The following is a 21,666-nucleotide window of genomic DNA, read 5'->3' on the forward strand; positions in this document are numbered from 1 at the left end:
CTGTTTCCACACCCTGAGGACACGACTGTGAACGTGGATCTGACTCAACAAAAGCCTCTAAACAAAACCCGCAATATTAAATATAAATAGAGGAAGCTTAATGTGACAAAAAAAACACATTTGGATTTTAAACTGTTTAATTTTAATGTCCATAGTACTGCATTATGTTTTGTTTAGTAAAAGTAGAAACAACATCCACCTCGATATTTACATCTATGTACATGTATTGAAAGGTAGCTGCATCAGATGCAAGTCCATTTATTTCAAAGTCAAATAAAATTGAAATAAATGGAAAGAAAAAATGTCATTTTCATTATATTATGGTGTTGTTCGTACTTCACAATGAACTGATATTTGATGTTACTCAGCCAAAAACATGTCACAACAGAAGCTGTGGGAGTAAAATAGGATTAATCCAAAGATACAAAACATGATAAATTCAGTCACAGCAAACAGAAAGTCTCATTCACAACACGCTTAACTCAGATATTCAGGTCGGATCTTCAGTGGAAATATGGCCCAGAGGTTCGGGAGCGCACAAACAAACTTTGTGTGTGAAAGTGAGAAAACTTTGCTCTCAACAGTGACTCATTCATGCAAGATGTGACCCATCCTTTCACATTTTGTGTGCATGCTTGTATTTGTATGTCTCGTCTGTTGTGGACGATAATAACCTTGCAAATTCACATCAAGAGTTTCCTCTCACGCATCACACACTTCATTCAATAACATTTGGCCTGTACAGTTTTTAACTTTCACATAAAAATGAAATCATGCAAGCTTATTTTTTACATGTTTTACAACAACAAACACTTCCCTTCATTACTTTCAACACACTTTTCACATCATGTATGTACAGGCTGATATTATAGCATTGTACCATTAAAAACTTCAAACTGCATCTATAAAATATATATTCATATAGTAATCAGTAACAAAAACAATGTCATCATTTCCCTGGGTGTTCAAAAATAACTGATACTGTCCAGGACATTGTCGATACTTTGTTATCAAAGAGCTTCATGAGCAGGTATTGCCGTTTTGACATTATGATGTAAACTAAGAAACTGGCTGTTTCTTCTGCTGCCTCCGCTGTTTATAAAAAGAAACACAGGATCATCCTCAGTGGGTCATGAATATCTGCCAAGTCCAGCATAAAGACAGAAATCTGACTTCAGCTCCACCGGTAGAGATCTTCACAGGGTCCCCTCGTCACAGAAGCGTGATCGTCCTTTATCAGTCTTAAAAAGTGTCAAGCGGGTGACATCACGTGGTTTGGGAGCATTTTTGTTCAACGAACTCTTTAGAGACAGTCTGTGCTCGGCATTGTTTTTGTTAAATAACTGCTCCTAAAAATTCTTTAAAAAATATCAGTCAGGAGTCTAGTTTGAGTTGCCCTCACACATGTAACATTCTGTTGAGAATCCCATGGTCTCTTGGAATAAAACAATAAAACAAGTCGCTGCTCCAAAATAAAAAGACGGAGTTATTCACAAAATGCTGCTTGTGGGTGATTTATACAGCTTAAAAAGCAGAAAATACTTCATCCACAAAAGTGTTTCCTTTCTACAGTCAAAGACCAACACCAAATTATGAAATGAATCATCTCATGATTAAATGTTCTCAAACGCGTCATGAATGATCTGTTGTTTGGCGTCAGGTCTGACGTCTTCATTTAGATGATTGTTAATGAGGCTGAAAGGCAGGTTGAGCTCCATAAGAAAGAAACATGGCCGGCTCATTCTTTCCACTGTGCTGCTGCAGTGTACGTCACAGAGGAATCACTGATTCCTGTGAGTCAACACCTGAAGTTCAAAGGTTCAGGGATGACTCCGCTCATCCCTCCTTGCCCTCTCGCACGGACTCCACACTGTGGATTAATGTCTTGAAAGTAGGCCGCAGACTTGGGTCACTGCTCCAGCAGTCGTCCATCATCTTGTGAATCTGAGGGAGACAGAAACACAGAAAAATAAAATCCAACAGGTTGAAGAAACACAGTGCTGTGAAGTGAAAATGTGTCGCTACCATTCTGCCTTTCTTTGACAGCTTTAGAGGAAGAAAGTGATGGAGTGACACATGAAGCAAAACGTTGGTCCAAATCCTCAAATTTGTGGTTTGGGGTAAAATGTCTCCAATTGTTGGATCAAGACTTTTGTGTCCACCTCAGAATTGTTCGCTGGACCGTTTTATTCAAACATCACTAAAAACAAAACCTCAGTTTTTCTTGACTCTTGTTGCTCACCTCCTTCGGACAGTTGTCAGGAGCCGGCAGCCTATATCCTTGTTTTAGCAGATCTAACAGATGGTAGACGATCATCTGGCCCTGCTTTTCATTCCCAATTTTGTCCATGAACACCTGCAGCAGAGAAGAAAACAGCTCAGTAAAATGTTCTTTTTAAGCACATCGCTCTAAAACAGAGCAGAGTCCTCAATCAAGTGATTTTTAACTAACTGCACAGCCATTGTTTAACGGCTTTATTAGAAGCAATTCGGGTCAGAAGGGGAAAACGGTTACATGACAGCGAAGTCAAACAAAAGTAAAATAATAAAGAGTAAGTGTTGTACTGCTGGTGGGCTGCAGTTCTTGTCACTGCAGGTGAAGAGTTCGTAGAGGACGACTCCGAAACTCCAAACGTCGGATGCCACAGAGAACTTGCTTTCTGTCAGTGACTCTGGAGCATACCTGGAAAACAACACAACGCATGATGTGTACACACTGATGTTAATGAAAAAAACCGGATTGAATATTGCTGTCAACACTAGTCCTACAATCTACAGAGACAGAAATGAAGGAGTGAAATAATCAGTAGGCACATGTGGCCTGGATGAACGAAACCACATCAAAATGTTCTCTCTGTGGGAATCTTCTAATATCTTCTCGAACGTGATCAGTTTTAAAGGCTTGTGATATTTACCACAACTGTAGAAATGCCAGTAAAAGCAGTGTCAAATCTTTATTCTTATAAAAATCAACCAAAAGAACATTGGTGATACTTTTTTCAATTACATGCAGTGTGTCGTCCTCACCAAAAGATGGGGCTCTCTCCAGGCTCTCTGACCGTGTAGTACTCTTTGTCCTGCGGCAGCACCTTGGTCAGACCAAAGTCACCGATCTTCACCCTCATCTCGCTCTCCACCAGGATGTTCCTCGTCGCCAGGTCTCTGTGGATGTAACGATTTGTGGCAAGGTAGTTCATACCCTGCAAGAGATGAGTTCAGGTGTCGTTACTGTGTGTGGGGGGTTCATTATCAGATTTGATTAGATTTGACCCTTCAACTTCTTTTCTTTTTTTTCAAAGCTAGATACAGTGGACCCCAGCAGCAGGAAAGTTGTCTCAAAGAGAGCAAGAGTACGTTTGACATGTCTGCATAAGATTTACCACACTGCACCTACGTTACCTTGCAAATCTGTGACGCGTAGTGCAGCAGTTTCTTGGAGTCAAAGTGGTCCTTGTGTTTGGAGAGATAATCTCTCAAGCTGCCGTAGGGGAGGTATTCCATGACCAGCCGCAGGTTCCTTCGTCCTGCGGAGGGAAATGAGACAAGTGCCACACATATGATGAGCGAGCGAGTGAGCGTGTGAGTGGAGGCTTTTATAAGGAAATCTAGATTGATTTGTTTCACCGACACAATCACTGAAACCTTCAGCAGTGAATGTGGAGACTGAGCAGGAGCAGCTGTGGGCTGAACGAGCTGGTCAGTGAAGGTAGACACTGTGATTGTGTCATACTACTGCGTGACATGTTACTACTATTATTTAGAATCAAGTTATTTCATGTTTATTGTTTATTAGGATCCACTTCAGTTATAATCCGACAACACCTCTTCCTGGTGTCCAAGCTAAAATTGAATGCAATGTTTTCACATGCATGTGTCATAAGTAACGTTAAAATGACAGAAGACAGAGAGCAGGATTTTTCATCTCACCACATTATGAGACGAAACTAGGCATGTGCTCGTACCTGCGCTGTAACAGACGCCTTTATATTTGACGATGTTTTCGTGCTGGAGGGATTTGAGGATCTCAATTTCCCGCTCAAAGTCCCTGATGTGCTCGGCCGTGCTGTGCTGCAGCTTTTTCACTGCCACCACCTCCCCAGTGCTGTCCTGCAGGGGGTCGTACCTGCACATCTCCACACTGCCGAAGTTCCCCTGCAGCGTGGAGTCAACGGGAGAACAGAATTTAGAAAGAAAGAAGTGCTATCATTACTTTTTAATAAGCTTTCAATCCAATTTGATGTGTTCCAACCAAATAAGATGGAATCCATCAGCTGCGTTGTCACAAGTAAAAGAAGTAGTTTTGGCAGAAAACAATACACCTCCTCGACACAGAGGGAAATAAATCTGCTTTGTGTCTTAAGTCCAGAAAATATGACAGATACTGCCAGTTGATTATAACTAAACATTTAATTTCAATTAAAAACATTGTCACTATTATAAACACTAAGGAGATGTCAAACATAAAGAAAACTCTTTTACATATAGTATCTTGACGCTAAGTGTCTGTTCAGCGTGCATGTCTCACTTTGCCCAGCTGCTTGAGAAAGATAAGGTGTCTCTCCTCAAACTGTGCGGGCTCCTGGCTCTCTGAGGACCACGGGAGGCCAAAGCCTCTCGTCTTGTTTGGTAACATGTCGCTCTCCACCAACAGCTCGTAGTCTGCAACACAACAGGATGCAAAAAGAAATCCCTGAATCAATATGGGATATGATCTGTAGATCTGCCTGTCAGACTGGGCGAGGAAGTGACGACCTGTATAGACATAATTTTTCTTCCTACCTGGTGTGAAGAGGCTGTTCAGGTCTCTGATGATTGCTCTGAAGGACGGGCGGTGCGAGGCCTCGTAGTCCATACAGCTGTTTATCAGATTGGCCAGCTCTGTCCATTTGGGAGCTGGAAGCTGGTGCCTGTCTTCATAGAATAAGTTCTTCTAAAAAGGAAAAGGAACAAAGTCAGGAGAGAAGTGACAGGAGACTTTTCTAAAATAATCCAAAGAGGGTGTTGAATATTAACACTTTCATGGCATTTTAACAAAAACATGCATCTTTTAAAGGAATAGTTCAACATTTTTGGAAATGTGATCATTTGAAGCAGGAGGAAAAAGTTAGCCTGACTTTGTCTTTCATTTTTTAAAATGTTCTACCAGTACCAGCAGGCCTTCAGTTAACTAACTGACATCCTGCATCTAGAATGAAAAACAAAAGGACACGTGGTTGGTTAACACTTTTTTTTTTTTTTTGGTTTCTTGTTGAGTAGTGACCTTTTGGAGCGGGTGAGTTCAGGCAGCCGGTGCAACTCCATTTTTACACTTAATTCAACATTTCCCTTAAAGTTGAACTGTTCCTTTATCGTTTTCTCAATGCATCCTTTGTGTTTGTGACCTTGGAGCAATCCAGAGTGCTGAGTGGTTTGTCTCCACCACTACAGATCTCCCAGAGCGTTGTCCCGTAGCCCCACTTGTCTGTGGCTAAACTCAGGTTCTGGGGTTTTTCAATGCACTCGGGGGGCACCCATGGGATACGCTCTACCAGCACTGATGAATGGACATGTATAGAAAAAGAAACATAAACATAAAGGGAATAGTAAGTTAGGGATGGAAAATACAATGGTAGAAATCTGTCTGCGGCTGACACGATCACACCAAAGAAAAACTTGGTGAATGTTATTCCCACATGGCATCACATAGGTGTGTGTGTGTGTGTGTGTGTGTGTGTGTGTGTGTGTGTGTGTGTGTGTGTGTGTGTTCTCACATCAGATCAGTACATGTGTCTCACCTTCTCTGGGCAGAACAGTGATGCTGATACCAGGATCACTGAGCTTTATGAATGGCAGGTTGCCTGTCTTGCGATCCGCCTCTCTGATCAGAAGAACGTTCTTTGCACAGACGTTTCCATGAATGAGGTTTTTATCCTCCTGTGTGCACATATGATGAGGACTATCAACTGTATTGTCAAGAGGCATTTCTCATTATGGTTTTCTGTCTGAAAGAAAATGGTGTGTATGTACTGCATATGTCTGCAGTCTTACCAGGTAGTGCATAGCCCAGGCTAGCTGCTTGGCCACTTCTAGTTTCCATGTGATGTTGACACAGCTTTTATTCTTTTTCAGGTAAATGTCCAGAGAACCAAATTTACCAAACTCCTGCACCATCATATCTGACAGGCAAAGGAGAGAGAGATTACGTTATTATTCAAACTATTACCCATTAACTAAATCTTTCAAACAACACCAACAGGTTAATGTTTTTCTGTAGCTTATTTCCTGCGGTATCTTCAGCAACTCAACCAAACACAAAAGCATATTCTGGCATCTGATTCAGTTTTGTTTTCCCACATGAGAAATCTGGCTTTCATCATGAGTCGAACTGAGATATTCTTGTGAACAGTTATAAGCGCAACAGGACGTTAATGAGGTCCACCCTGGCATGCAGAGAAACAGACAAAAATATTGGCCCTACAAACAATTTCTAAATCACTTCATTTCTTTCCTGTCTGAAAGTAGTTTCCAGGTCAGGTGCAAGGTCAGGGCAGAGCACAAAGCAAGTCAGCAGGTCAGAAACATTATATCCTCCCTGTTTGATTCTCCGTACTGATTCCGTGCGGGTGTTTGACAGACCACATGACTGTTTTGTTTTGTTCTCAGCATCTCTCACTGACAAAGATCTTGAAACTGTCAAGTTTACAAGCCACAGGTGAAAATAACTACCACAGAGCACTCCTTTGTTACATCTCTGCGTGTGTGGGTGCTGTAAACTTACTCTCATCGCCGCAAACACAAACACCATAGTTGAGTATTAAGTGCTTGTGGGAGAGCTGGCTCATCATGCTGGCTGCTTCAAAGAACGACTACAAGGTAGAAAATAGACAGAATATGATTTTAAATGTTCATTTAATCAGATGCAGTCACTCACTCATTCAGCCAGACGACAAACCAACCTCTGAATAATTGCGATGAGCCTTGTCCAGGATCTTGATAACAACATCCATCCGATGTACATCTCCATAATCTCTCAGCTCCTTCCTCACACCGCAGAAGATCTTGGTGAAAGTTCCTTGGCCCAGACTGTCATTCTAAAACAGTTTTAAATATAATGTCAAAAACCTGCTTTGTAAAGATGGTGAAATGCATCAACCATAATTGTTGAGGCTATGATGTAAAGAGACCAGAGAAATATTTCAGCCAAGCAGTCTCATAGACGACCACATCTGTTGTTAACATACTACATGTGTACTACGTATATATGAAGTTACTCTATCGTTACTTCAGAGATTACGGCAGAAAACACAATCGTAGTTGGTTGTGAGGACAACTTTCCCTACACTGCCCCTATGTGCGTGCTGCATCTTGCAGATGGGTCCCATTCATTTCTAAAGAAATGCACAGCTGATGTAACAAACTGTGCAGGAGGCAGGCATGATGCTTACTTGTACACTTGATTAAAAGCAAATTTATCTCCATGTATATATAGATAGAGATAGAGAGAGAGAGAGAATCATGTGAGTTTTTGTGAATTTTCTTTTCATAATGTTATTTGATTATTTTTTGTGTCAAAGGGGAATCTTTAGTGCACCAGATTACAAAGAAGCACAGAGAGTTACTAATTCATTCAATAAATCTTGGTCACAGGAACGGAAAACAAACCCAACAATGCCCACTCCTGCCATGCTTCCATCAAGTTATGACTCAGTCAGCTAGAATCAGCCCAATTGGTTTCTTAATAAATTTGAGGTCAGGGTGTCCAAAGCTCTAAAACACTGCATGAAAAAAGAGGTGGATAAACACACTAAAACATGAAGACGATATTGTAATGCAGGAGAAAAACTCTGAGTGCTTTGATTATTGCAACTGTAACATTGTGGTTTTCCTGTGACAGACCTGTTGTATGTAACACTGAGAGCTCAAACAGCAAAAATTATGCTGAGATGGAAATGGACCAACCACTGAGGTGAAAGAATGACACACTGTCACATGGATTCATGCGATGCACACAGGGACTGCAACTGATGATGCTGAGCTACAATAGGAAGCCTTTTTGTTATCGTTTCCTCACTGACCCTGCACAAGTCCCTCTTGTCCCCTTGGGGTGTGGCCTCTTACCTTGTCTACGAAAAGCCTGCGTCAGTATATTTTGGCTGCACAATTAGTGTTTGTTCACAATTAGAAAGGCAAACTGGAGTCATTTCAATACTGTGGTAAGCTTCTACAGATTAATATTTGTATAATAAACACTGCATCAAATACCAAACACTAAGCTATCTTACTAAAACCAATAGCCTGGTTATGAGTGTCTGTAACCATTATTTTTCTAAGACAAAAAGCTACAGCAGGAAGTCAACATGGGTTATCTTACGATGGTGAGGTCCTCTTTTCGAATCTTGTGGAAGACCATCTGGCCGGCATGTTTGTGGAGGGACGGCGTCAGAGGAGCCTCTGCCCCCTGGTTAATTCTACACACCAGCAGGTTGGATTTTTCTAAAACAATTAAAGGTGGACAGGAATTAGGATCCGTCACTCACATTTAGCAGTAAAGCAGGGTTATTGTGACTCATTAAAGAGCAAATCAGAGTAGAAATAAAGTTTAATCTAGAGTTCTTAATTATCAGCATGAATGAAACCTGAGTGATTTGTATTCGTTCCTTAAAGACCGGTAATTTGCGTCTTGATATAGCATTTTCACAGCAGGAAACTTGGTGAAGTAATTAAAGAGTAATAGCTCAGTGGAGCTGTAATAAAATCGTACTTCCTGCCTATTCAACTGACAATGAATCTACTTCAGTCAGTTATACAATACAGTTAAAAAACATATAAGATGTTTTTCCCAAATTATTACAACCAGCTTCACTTTAGCTGATTTGTAACCCAGCTGTTTTTTATGGGTTAAAATGTGATAATGAGAGCATGTTAACCAGACGGAGCTCAGAGAAGGAACTCAGAGAGATGTGTGTGTTGATGATAAGGAGCTAATGTGCTCAATTAATTTTAGAAACCCAGTTATAGCTGCATGGTCTATTTTGTCAGAAGTTGGACAATCATGTAATTAAATCCAACTTATCAATATATAGGCTACATACACTTTATTAAACAAACTCTTATCCTGAAAAACTCATTATCTTAAAAAAAGATTGAATAGATGTGAAAAGTTATCAGCTGTACTTTGAAGGAAAACTGCTGGAGGGTCGGGCCATGACTCAAGGACGAACCACTTGAATTTTGGGGCAGATTCAGATCAACGGGCTGATGGAGGATTCTTTTTATCACTTTCTTTAACAGGGTGAAATAGGGCATGAGGTATGAGCTCTCCGAGCGCCCTTCACATTTTACTTGTGTTAATCTCTGTGGGGATACACATTTACATCAGTGTGGTCTTGTATGTGAACACTGACCTTTGTGGCTGGGGGGGCAGCACCTGGTCAGCTGAAATGTGTATCCATCTGTGCGCAGCGCCTCCTTTTGATAACAGTGCAGAAGCTCCCTCAGTGAGCCAAAGCTCCTCTTGGCTCCACTCAGAATGTACTCTCCTGACTCCATCTTCATGATCTGACAGTGCTTATAGTCAACCACACTTTCATACTGAAAGTCAAATGAAAACATATGAGTCAAGAGAGAATTATGACAGTTGAGTTGTGCTGAGTTGCTCTTAAATGTCAGTCATTTTATTTCAACTAACAGTTAACAGAAATAGCCACTCATGCAGCAGTTACTGTGACTCTGACCATTTTAGTCCTTACCTGATAGGACCATTATACCAGAGCACTACATTTAAATTGTAGTGTAATGGCCCTGGTTGTCAGCCAACAGTCATGTGAAAAATACTGTCGTTCACAATGTTGAGGACCCAACATTAACTTCTTACCCCCACAACAAAGGACATGAAGTATTTGTCGTAGTCTCTTGGGCTGCAGCGCAGGATGTACAGGCCTTGATGGTTGCCAAAGCGGCGCAGCTTACCAATCGTAAACTCCATCCTGTGATTCAAGAGACAGTGTGGTTTTGTGCTTGTTTGTGTAGGTGTGAGAACATGTGTGACTTGCTTGCATATGCGTGACACTCACGATACAGGGCCGTGGTAGTAACTCTGAATGCACTCCAGAAGTCTTGGTGGAGCCACCTCTTTACAAAGGTAATGATGGGCATCAGCCACTAGTCTGTAATATCCATCAACTAATGATACAAACGACAGAGCCTCGGATGGAGAATGAAACTCCAGTTCCTTTGTGGACATCGACACAGACACAGGGATCAGAAGAAGAAAAATAAATCATTCGGTACCTGATTTGAACTTAAACACATAAGTAAAAAATAACTTTTCAATCTGTTTAGTCATTAAATAATAAACTAGTTGTGATAGTGGTGCTAATTAAGTTGAATAGTTCTTCTTTATGTACTGTAACTACTTACTTGTTTAAAATTGTCTGTCTAACTGTGTTGCTGCTGTATCAAACCACTTGACGCCTTTGCTTTAACAAGAATGAGGTGACTAGGAAATGTGTCCCTGATATATTAGATTAGATTAAAAGTAGGCTAAGTAAACTAGCTAATAATCTTCAGAGTGACAGCAGATCATTAGGTAGGTGATACTATACCAGGGTCATGCTGTCCTGTCTGGTCAGGGTAACTATGCGACTGTCTGCAGATCCTTCCTTATTAGCCTGTTTTATGCTGATGTCAATCAGCTCTGGGAAGTCACAGAATGTTTTTAACTCCTGGAGATGCAGAAAATACAAAATGGCAGTTTGCATTTGTATAAGATGAAGATGTATGCACACACAGGCACTCTTATTGATTCAGGAATTTTTAACCCACTCCTTGAGCACCATCTATTGGTAAAAAAAAACAGCCATGATCGTATCACACTGTTGCCAATTGGTAATGTGCAAATGCATTACCAAGGCAACATGAACCGATCTCCTGGTCCTCACCTCCTCTGCTCCATCTTCTTCTTTCCCTTTCAAACACTGGATGCCCTTGTTGCCCGTGACAACGATGGTCAGCTCGCACGCAGATAGGTCGGTGACTTCAAAATGCTCTGAGAAGAGTGAGGGCAGCAGCATCTCCAGGTTCATCAGGTATTTGAGCCTGAGGTTACACACCGTGACCTTGCATTCAGTGAACTGTTGGATGAACTTCTTGAAGCGATAGCGGATCCTTTTCCGCGTCAAGATGTTGTACTCCTGGATGCGGCTCCGCATGCAACTCGGCAAGAAGGATTTGTAGCTGAAATCAGGGAGTTGCTGACGATTAAAGTAGAAGGAACAGAAAACAAGTAACAGGCAATACCACAAAACTTACTATTAAGGAATGGGACAAATTACTTACATAAGAATTCACATTTCAAGCATGGACACAATGCATAAACATTGAACAGATCAGATAATACACACACATTTACAACTTAAATATTGTCTCTCACAGAGATAATTCATTCAACTGCATGAACACACATAATGAAACTATCTTCATGTGTCTAGTGAAGCCTGTCACACTGCTGTGAAATCTTTATTCAAAGGCTGTAGCACACCAGTGTAACAGCGAGCATTTTACATTATTTAGGGAAGAGTGTGCAGAGTGAGGCAGGGCCTGGAGCTGGAATTTTGGTGTAGACAGTAGCAAAGGTTTAATGTTTTATTTTTTACTTTACATTTCAGCACTTATCCGACTGTTCTACCATAAAGATGATCAACCATGTTCGTCTTCATATTTATGCAACTCTTCTTTTTTTTTTTTATCTTTGAGACAATTTTGTCCTCCCCTAGGTTAGATTAAATATTGTACATATAAGAGCCACCCAAAAATATTGTCACATTACTGTGGTGAGCATTCTACCTGGTATCATTGTAGATGTCCACAGGTGACTGACCATTCTCTTTAGCAAGCCTCATCATGTCCAGCACCGCCATGCCCAGACACTCCTCCTGGGACTCGTGGCTCACTGGGATTTCAACCAAGCCATTAAGAAAGTCGCTACGCCACTAGAGAACAAAATGAAGAAATGATACAAAAAATGAATGAACTGATGGACTGATTAGGTCCACAGAAAAAAGGAGTTGGATGTGGAAGTTGGATGTGGGAGCAACTGGCTTAATTCCAATGCCTGTAAAATTCACTCAATTCCAGCAGAATGTATATGGAGCATGATGGGCTGCTGGCACATTTTTCATTTGATCTTGTCTTGCCATACTTTAGTCTGTTTAACTGTTTTTTAAACTTCACAAATACATTTGATGAAATTCACTCACACACACATAGACATTGTATGCATGCATAGACAGACAAACACTGACTGACAAGAAAACATAACCTTGTATCTTATGTGTGACTTACACTCTTACTAACACTTCCTGTTTTCTCAGTCTACAGAGAAGAATGGGTTGACATGACAAACAGACTGTCAAAGAGACTCTTACCACCATGTTTCTCTTTATACTGAGAAAAATGTGGGGGCATTAGTCTTGTAGATTCTGACCTCTAGTTACACCCAAAACACAAATGATATAGACTAGGAATGCATCCTAATGCAAAACTAATTTACAAAGACAGAACTAAAATATAAAATGCATAAAAAAACATCAAAGTACACAATGTAGTACTTGAAGACTGACCTGAAAAAACAGGTATGCCATTACACAATCATCAATAACAGGGCTCTCCCTCCCGTTGGACACACCGTAACGATGGGCATAAATTGAACTGCTGTTGTTATACCAGCCAGGAAAATAATATCTGGACAGAAGAGAAGATCAGAGAAGTTAAAACAAAGATATGAATGAAAACTCTGAAACTGATTATAATATCTCTACCTTATTCTGAAGTGCAGGTCTTCACTTTCTGACTGGTGGAGTTTAAAGATGTGATTTGGAGGGAACCATATCCGGTCACTTTCCCTCAACAGGGCAAACAAGTTGCAGTAGACTGGAGCAATCCCTGAAACAAAAGACAACAATCAGTCCTTTAAAAGTCACTATGAGTCAATGTACTTCACAGAAGATTGATTTTGTTTCTGCAGTGACTGTTACAGACAGAGGAAGCAAGTCAGCAGTTTTTTCCATTTTTGAGTCAGTCTCTCTTTACTCAGGCATGCAGAGCATCCTGCCCGTTAAACATGAAAAGGGTCTACACATCTACTACTGTATTCATGTCTAACAGAGGTGGCACTAAAGACCGACAACTGGCCAATATTTAGACATAAACATGGTCAAACATATACTGTCTGTTTACACACACAAACAGCGTGTGTTGTGGTAGCAGAGTAGACTGCAACTGTTTTGATAATTTTCTTTAGTGGACAAAATGTCATCACACACCAGGAAGCACTAACAAAAATGAAGCAATTGTGTGTGAACAGGAGTGGTGCATAAGAGGGAGTATACTCAACCACAACAGAGGAAGTCAAGTCAAAGTACACACTAGAAAGACACTCGGTTGAGCACATACTGTACCTCTGCCAAGGCCCCTTAAATTCAGTCGCCCTCCACCAAATTGCACACACTCATAGATATTGGTCCTTTTAGTATCCCTGATATCTTCTTTATGTCTTGAGAAATTCACAATCTTGCTAAGTTAAAGACAGTGAAAAAGAAATCCAGTATCCTCCCCCTTGAACAAATCCCTTCCTAAAGTTAATGAATTCTTCCTTGGCCCAGTTTTAAGATGAAAACATAACATCCTCTGCAGAGGTAACAAGGTTAATTTACTACAAAATAAACAATACAATATTCTGTCAAAATGAGAGAAAATGACCTAACATTAACAGTTAAGATCCATTGCATTGCATTCATTAAGCTTAATAATATACTTATAACCTAGGTAGAGAAAGCTCATAGAAATACCTCACATGATTATTATTTGACTTCGGTTAAAGCATGAACAGTAGACTGGGTGAGTAAGAAGGAAGGTGGACAATAACAATCGAGAGAAAGACAAGTAGTGAGTAGGAAATTACGAAAACTAAAAAAAATTTAAATGTGAGGGTACACAGAAAAAGAGGAAGATAAAAAGGAGAGAGAGAAGGGTTTGTTTCTTATCAGCTTGAGAGGGAATGAAGCAATAGAGTGTGACAGAAGGAGATAGAGCAAAGGCGGAAAACAGACACAACAGTCGACAACTTCCTGATTTGAGATTGCTTAAAAGGGAAGGCAAAGAGACAGACTTAGAAATGCAGCCCAACATTTTTTTAAACACGTTTCCTAACCAAGGGATTCATGTGAAGAAACAGGTTTGGGAAACAAAATTACAAACAGGGTTTTTTCTGGATCGCAAGTGATGAGATAGTTAAAAGGTATATGATCATTAACGTCATACATATTTACAGATGATCAGAATTACAAAAGTTTCATAGGCTGAAGATTCATCAGAAGGATTTTTACCTAAATAGGCAATAATACAATGCACTTCTCACTATAACTGAAGGAGACATGTAAATTAAACTTTACAATAACCAGTCTGTTTGATTATTTACTGTCTTCCTATGAACATGACCGGTATAAGTCTGGGCAAAGATGATCATGCTCAAAGCTTAAAACTGTAAACTCCTGACCAGTGAAGACGGACCACAACCATATATAGCTGCTAGATATTTGCCCTAGAAATAGTTCATTTAAATGTCAGTAAACAAAAACAGACCCAGATTTTCTAAATTTATTTGCAGACAAGACATTCTGTATCAAAGAAAACAGCATAAAATGTCTAAATAAGGCATTGGGCCACCACATGCTGCCAGAACAAGTTTGAAACTACTGATGCTTGGTAAGTTTCAAAGGCTATTTATGGTTTGGTTCACGATCAACACTGACTAAAGGGGCAATGCAAGTGGCAACTTTTGCAGCCTAAAATTTAAATGTTTATGTACTGGTTACTTTATTACTAATAAAAGCACTATTTTATTTGGCAGAGAAGGAAGATTACTGGATAAAATGGAATGCAGGAAAATGGAATCCCTGGTTATGTGTGGTGTTGGTGGTGGTCAACTACTGTATACCCTCATTTGGAATTTGAGGCCTGCAGTACGTTAAAAAAAATGTTTCTTTCAACAACACACACTAAGCGTGTATTTGAGTCATGTTTCATTTGTAACATGTAAGGTAAGTTTGAACTGATGTTACTCAACAATGACGATGGTGTTATGTGTGTGGACAGACATCATAACTGAAATCCACTTGTGACTTACCACAAGCTTTTGCCGCAGCGATGCACAGTTCCTCCACAATGTAATCCCCATGTGGAAATGTGAGCACACTTTTTGAGACTTTGGCCCCATGCCCTTCTCCGGCCTTCCCCTGGTAGTAAAGGTGGACAGTAAGACAGGCGGCATCCACGTCCTGCTTGGGGTTGTGTCCCATGGCCGGGTCGTGGTCAGGCTGGAGATCATTGCCGTGCGCTGTGGGACCAGAGGTAGGCAGCTCCATGTCTGTCAGCACAATACAGGCCATGTGCTGCTTAAAACATACATGCACCTGTCAGAGAGGAAGGAGTTTATCTTTAGTGAATCCAGGAGCAACTTTTTCACTGATCATTGTGCACAGCTCCTAGCTGTGATGATCACTTACCTTGTGGGTGCTTATCGGAAAACAATTTCTTATCATATAACTGCAGTGCAGTGGGTTATCTGTAAAGACTGCACTGAGCAGCCCTCAGTGGATTTTCATATTCAAACTATGTGCATATGAACTGTCTTCGTTCCAAATCATAATATTTCAATGACAACAGAGGGAAATGTTTTATGTGTTTATGTCTTCCTGTATCTCAACATCTACTAAAGCATGTGTCTAACAGAAAGTCTGTAGACCAATGGTAAACATTATACCTGCTTATAGCTTAAAGTATAGTGAATAGCCCAAATACTAAATGAATACTAAATGTGTTGGAGGCTAAGCATTAACAGAAACCCAGATTAGTGCAATTGATGTTCAGTGTTGTAGAAATGGAACAAATCCATTGGATGAAAATTGAGTTACCCCTATAGGAATGCTCTGCTTAATCCCAGGACCTTCACAGCATGACCTCTTGACCCAGTTACAGTAGAAGAAATGTCACAGTTACTTGATATACTCTGCGTAAGTCTGAAGGAGCATGCAGTATGTCTCTTTTAGATTTCGGTTTAGTTATGTCGACAGTACATTGTATTTTACCTTGTTCTTTTGGTGTGCTCTGTTTGTTTTATCTCTGTGTTCATATTGCTGCACTTCCTCTTTATGGTTTTTTGACTTTAATCAGCTGATAGCAACACCCTTGCCGGTTTGAGCCATGTCCTCTCAATGGTTTGAGAGCTTTTAATGTTTTACTGTTCTGTAGGTAACCATGGTCATCTCAGGTTAAGCCACATTTTGCTAATCGTCACTGCACACAATCCTCCACTGTACAGGATTTTCTGCCGAAAAACATAAAACATTAAAACTGAATATTATTTGTTTCCTTAAATATGTATGAGCCACCTCAATCCAGATTTTAGATGAAAGCATGACTACTTTGACTGTAAGAGGACTAAAGATAATTAGTAATCGTAATTGTCGTCACAGATTCTGTCAACTGTGTTCTACTTCATTACAAATCTCGACAATATGAATTGATTCAATAAAAAGGATTAAAAACATTGTTACAGGTTCTTGGTCTAAAGATTTGTGCACGTTGATCTGCAGCTCAGGGTTTAGTGAGGCTTTTTTCATCATGTAAAGTTCAACAGTTGTTTGTTCAGAGAATCTGTGTTTGCCAAGAACCAAGGACAGTGGACATACAATATATATTGTACATATCCAAAGCTGCATATTTTTCTGATGATGAAAACAGAAGATAGATTTGCATAAAGCAAGGATCTCGATGCACTGTTGAGATCTGGTATTTAATCAGTGACTGTGAAAACTGAACAATAAGGTAATTTAGAGGAAGAAAATGAGATCTGTCCAACGTTCTCTCTAAATGATACAGGTCCGGTTGGTTTTCTTCTGTCCCTTTTATTGCCCTGTCATGTAAAATAAAAGAAGAAAGTGATTTTGTAAATATTGAGGCTGCATAAAGCCAGTTCACATATTAAAACATAAATTAGCCAGTTATCTGGAAAAGCCTGGGAGAAAAGAAAGAAAAGCTCTTTATCGAGTCAGTCCACAGATCGGTAACATGTCTTGCTTTTCGAATTTACTTTGCAGTAGGATAATGTCATTTTCTGCATATAGTTTACAGTATTAAAGACAGAAGTCGAAATTAATCAGTTATTTTTGTCAAGCTTCTTCTTAAAATAACCTCATCAGTTGTATATTGTGTACAAAAGATGTCTGGATTGGCTGGCTTGCTTCCATTCCACCCCTCTGGTGCTGTGGTGCACAGAGAGCACAACTGTTTCATCTTAAATATTCTGATTTAATAATGAAGGATTTATCTTTAAAGTTGCTCTACTACCATATTTTTGTGGCCTGATTCAGGCCCTGGTCGTTTGAGGCTAAATCATGATGTGGTTGTTTTTGGCGTTGTTCATTGTTTCACCGAATATCCATCACGTTTAGACAAAAGTGCAGCTGTAACTCAAGGATACTGAGCTGATAGTCAGTGTGTAGACCACCCTGTTCCTTTTGCTTTAGTCTTAAATCTGTCAAGGGGTAGTTTGTCTGTCAGTGCAGGTTTCTATATATCTAGAACCTGGTCTTGTGCCACTTTGACTCATGCTCAATTATGTCATAGAAGAAAAGAACGGCAATGCTAATAATTACATAGATAGAATATTTATCCTGCAAAGGGAATATAATTTATCAAAGTCTTATAATACTATTGTGTTGGCAGGCCATATTGCTCTGCAGATATTTCATTAAGATCACTTCATAGTATTTCATGTATTTTCTAATCTTATGCTGGCAGGAAAAAGACTTTTTGGCCAATGATAACTATAAACAGGGAGAGACACACAATTTGTAAGTCTGTAACTTCAAGACGGCTCAGTGTTGTTCATTCATTAATGACACTTTAACCTGGTGTGGCAGACTGGCGACCTGTCCAGTTGGGATTGGCTTCAGCCCTGACATGAACCTAACTGGATAAAAAGCTGATGATGAATGAGCATTGCTGATGAATTACTATAACATGATGATGGCAAAACACCTCATTAAGATTCTGGAAAAGACGAGGATTTATAGAAAAGGTAGGAGTGCTAGTTTTTATGCAGCTAATTAGAAATTAGATATATAAACCTTCTATGTAAGGTCTTGACCTTCTATGTAAAGTGCCTTGACATAATATATATTATGATTTGGCGCTATACAAATAAAATATATGTGTGAATCCAGATTGCGATTTTTATCCAATTAATTCAAATTTTGAATCCTGATAAAAAACATTAACTAAGTTATGTTGGCAGTCAAATTATAAGTACAATTTAACTGTAGCAATCATTCAATGTTTGACCTACTTTATGTAGGTTACATCTCGTATGTGGGTGCAAAGAAAACGTAAGAAGATGACGAGGTATTGTTTTGGTGTACGAGCCCTGAGCAGCTGAGGCTGAATGTTACTGAAGCTACACAGTTGGACGACCTTTGAGGAAAGTCAGCAAATGTGAGAAGAATACAGGACAACACTGCTCTCTTACCAGTGTGTTTACACACCCAAAAGGTTTATCATCAGGCACACAGGCATAGAGTTAGACCAGTTCCTCACTGGGTCTTATCAGGGTCTCGGTGCTACTAAAGGTCAGAGCTATCTGCTCAGCCACATTTTTTAAGTTGCTCTACTCCACAGCTGTTCGCTAAAACCACTACATTAAATGGCCTTTTGATATTTTCAATCAATCAAAGATTATTTGAATAGCCCATATTCACATTCACAAGTTTTCTCATTGGGCATAACAAGGTGCGACAACTATTTTGCACGTCCTCTAACATATCATGTGTTGCTCCGAAACAAATAATCATCAACTGTTGCTAAATCACCTTGGCAGGATCGTGGAGATACTGAAATCTAATATAATTGGCAATGTTGCACTCCTCCATATAATCTAAACTGTAAATTTAGTTTGAGACTTTCAACTTATGCTCCCCTGTGCTCACCAAGGGGCTCCCCACTCATTTGATCTAACCAGATTTAATTATAATTATTTGTTATAACATTAAATTTGTGCTACATTTGAATTATAGATTATTCTACTTAATACCTATTTAAACATACATCAAAATATTGTCTTATTCTCCACTGAGATAACTGCATAAGTCAGAAGTGCATTCTGGCTAAACAGCTGTGATGCACTGCCAAATAATAAAGTGTCATAAATGATCAGAGTACTGTGAACAACAAATAATGCTAACCACAACCACACTATGATATAGCCTTCAATGGCCCAAAGCCTTATTTAGACAACCAAAGTTTGGTCACAGAGACCCTTCAAACAGGAGTAAAATCATTGATTTAAATCCCACTGAAACCCGTAGAAAAAAACTTCTGATAAAACAGTTGTGCTCCGTCTCATCATAGCACCAGAAATGAGGAAAGGAACCAGTAAATCCATCATTTTTCACATGATGTTGTGAAACAGATGTTATGTAATTAAAAACAAGTTATGGTGATTGAAGTAAAATGGGGAACACAGACTCATTTCCTTTCCCTAATCCAAACTATGTGTGTTTACTCAGTGTTGGCTCCAGCTTTGCTTGAAAGACAAAGTTTATTTTTTGAGAACGGGATCATCATCTGAAATACTTCTAAAAAAATGAATTTTGCCTTAAGTAATGTAAGAATACACGTGCAACGTGTTAGCAAAGCTTTTCATTCACCTACATCAAAAGGAATGAAGTTGTCTATAGCAGCATGCTACAAAAGATGAATGAATCGAGGCTCCAAGAGACATTTTACCTTACCTCTAATTATACAGCACCATAGTGTGGGATGTTTTCATTATATCTTGTTCAAAACGAGCTGTACGTCTCTCCATGATCAAAATCAAACATTGTGACAAACGTTATTTTTGACAAGAAAAAGTGTGATGTGGAAAAAGCTGGACCTTTGCTGTTGCTGCTTGTTCCAGTTAAAACTGAACCAACTCACTTACAGCAGCTTAAAGAGATCTGTGACTTGAATAAAACTCAGAGGAAGTTGCACATGACACAACAAGTCTCTGCATGTCTGTGTCACTGATCTTATTATTCCAGTAAATAAATAAATATGTCCGTAAGTGCTTTGAAAAGAAACCCAACAAATTAACACCACCTGATAAAAATGTTTAAAACATAAACAGGATATTTACAGCATGTCTGACCCTAAAATAGATAGACTGCTAAGCATGTCCTTATTGAGTAAAAAATCCAGTATTCCCCTGAACTACAGTGCACTGTTTAGAAACAACATTAGTCTCAAGGGAAAGGGATGACTAAAAATATAACAAACAACACTGCCTCCACTCTTAAAGCCATTAAACCTAGCACACACCCCACAACTGGAAACTCAACTGGCTGCTCTGTAGATAATTAACTAGCCTGGCTGGGTAGTCAATTCTTACCTGGTAAAAATAAATTGTTTATGTAAGATAAGCATCCAGCACATGGTAGTAGAGCCAAAATGACAGTAATGTTTTATTGACGTAAGATATCACATGAATGCCAAAAGATGTTTGAGGTATAAATTAGATATAATTCATTGCAGCACTAGGATACCAGTTTTCTACAATTTGAGTTGATGTATTTTCAATGTTTCTTCTATTCAAGCAACTAAACCCCAGTGATATTTGTAAGTATATATTAGTTTTGCATTGGAAAAGACTCCAATGCTGCTGAAAATTCCGGGTTGGGCATCTATATACCTATACCACGTTTTATTAGTTTCACCCAGATAAAACTGAAATTTTCGTCATTGGCCAGTTCGCAAAGTCCAGGTGTCGGAATCAGTTTCAGGAAACTGCAGTTTCAAAGGCCTTTCTCTTTGAATCAATAAATCAATTACCATTTGAATAATAAGACACGCCTCTTTTATTTAATGTAAATATCAATATTTTAAATATATTCTTGTATATTTATTTCAATAGCTTCAATGTCATGTGACCCACTGACTCCAAACACAAAAACATGATTTTATAAGTCTGGACTATATGGATATTGAAATAAGTCTCAACTAACAAAGCATGACAGGTTGTAACAGATTTATATACAATCCTATGTTTCTTATCGTATCGGGACATCTCCAATGTAAATACACACAAGATAAATATCTATATCATGTCGTTAAAGCGAGCAGAAAATGAATTGTGATCAAAGCTAAATTCATTTCGAGGTGTGAGCGTGAACGTGTGGGGACAGGTCCCACGTGTTGCACGGTAATAACAACATGTAACAAACTTTTACAGCTCTTCATTTCAACTCTCCCACGTTGCTGTACATCAACATCAGGCGCAGTCAGGGACGGGACCTGTGGCATGCTAGGCTAACTCCGGTCAAGTGGTGTCCGGACGGTGTTTTTACACAACAAAAAACTACACAACACGGACACACACTCTCGCACAACACTTACTCTGTGCTGTCCCCTGCTTCGCTGCTCGACTTGGACTCAGAGGACCGGCTGGTGGAGTTCACCCGGGGAACAGGACGGGCTCATGGGGTTAGCTAGCTGCGGACCTAACGGCTAGCTGTCAACTGAAGTACAGCTACACGTCCGTCTTCACCGCTGCTCCTCCGGTACACTGCTCACTTGAACCTCCTCCTCCTCCTG

General features: G+C 39.6%; 1 protein-coding gene across 1 annotated transcript; it reads right to left on the minus strand.

Annotated features, from left to right (window-relative positions):
• Positions 1–119: 119 nt before the first annotated feature.
• On the minus strand, positions 120–21,607 carry jak2a (Janus kinase 2a). Its single transcript, XM_020082515.2, has 24 exons — positions 21,469–21,607; positions 15,164–15,449; positions 12,798–12,921; positions 12,600–12,720; positions 11,824–11,969; positions 10,920–11,214; positions 10,584–10,703; positions 10,053–10,210; positions 9,854–9,965; positions 9,384–9,570; positions 8,351–8,472; positions 6,936–7,070; positions 6,758–6,845; positions 6,028–6,155; positions 5,775–5,913; positions 5,382–5,533; positions 4,780–4,930; positions 4,526–4,659; positions 3,963–4,152; positions 3,400–3,524; positions 3,028–3,200; positions 2,566–2,683; positions 2,243–2,356; positions 120–1,944 (listed from the first exon to the last, which is right to left on the minus strand). The coding sequence occupies exons 2-24, from the start codon at positions 15,423–15,425 to the stop codon at positions 1,837–1,839; spliced, it is 3,402 nt and encodes a 1,133-aa protein (XP_019938074.2). The 5' UTR covers positions 15,426–15,449; positions 21,469–21,607; the 3' UTR covers positions 120–1,836.
• Positions 21,608–21,666: the final 59 nt, after the last annotated feature.

The sequence above is a fragment of the Paralichthys olivaceus genome, chromosome 18, assembly GCF_024713975.1.
Source record: "Paralichthys olivaceus isolate ysfri-2021 chromosome 18, ASM2471397v2, whole genome shotgun sequence".
Lineage (NCBI taxonomy): Eukaryota > Metazoa > Chordata > Actinopteri > Pleuronectiformes > Paralichthyidae > Paralichthys > Paralichthys olivaceus.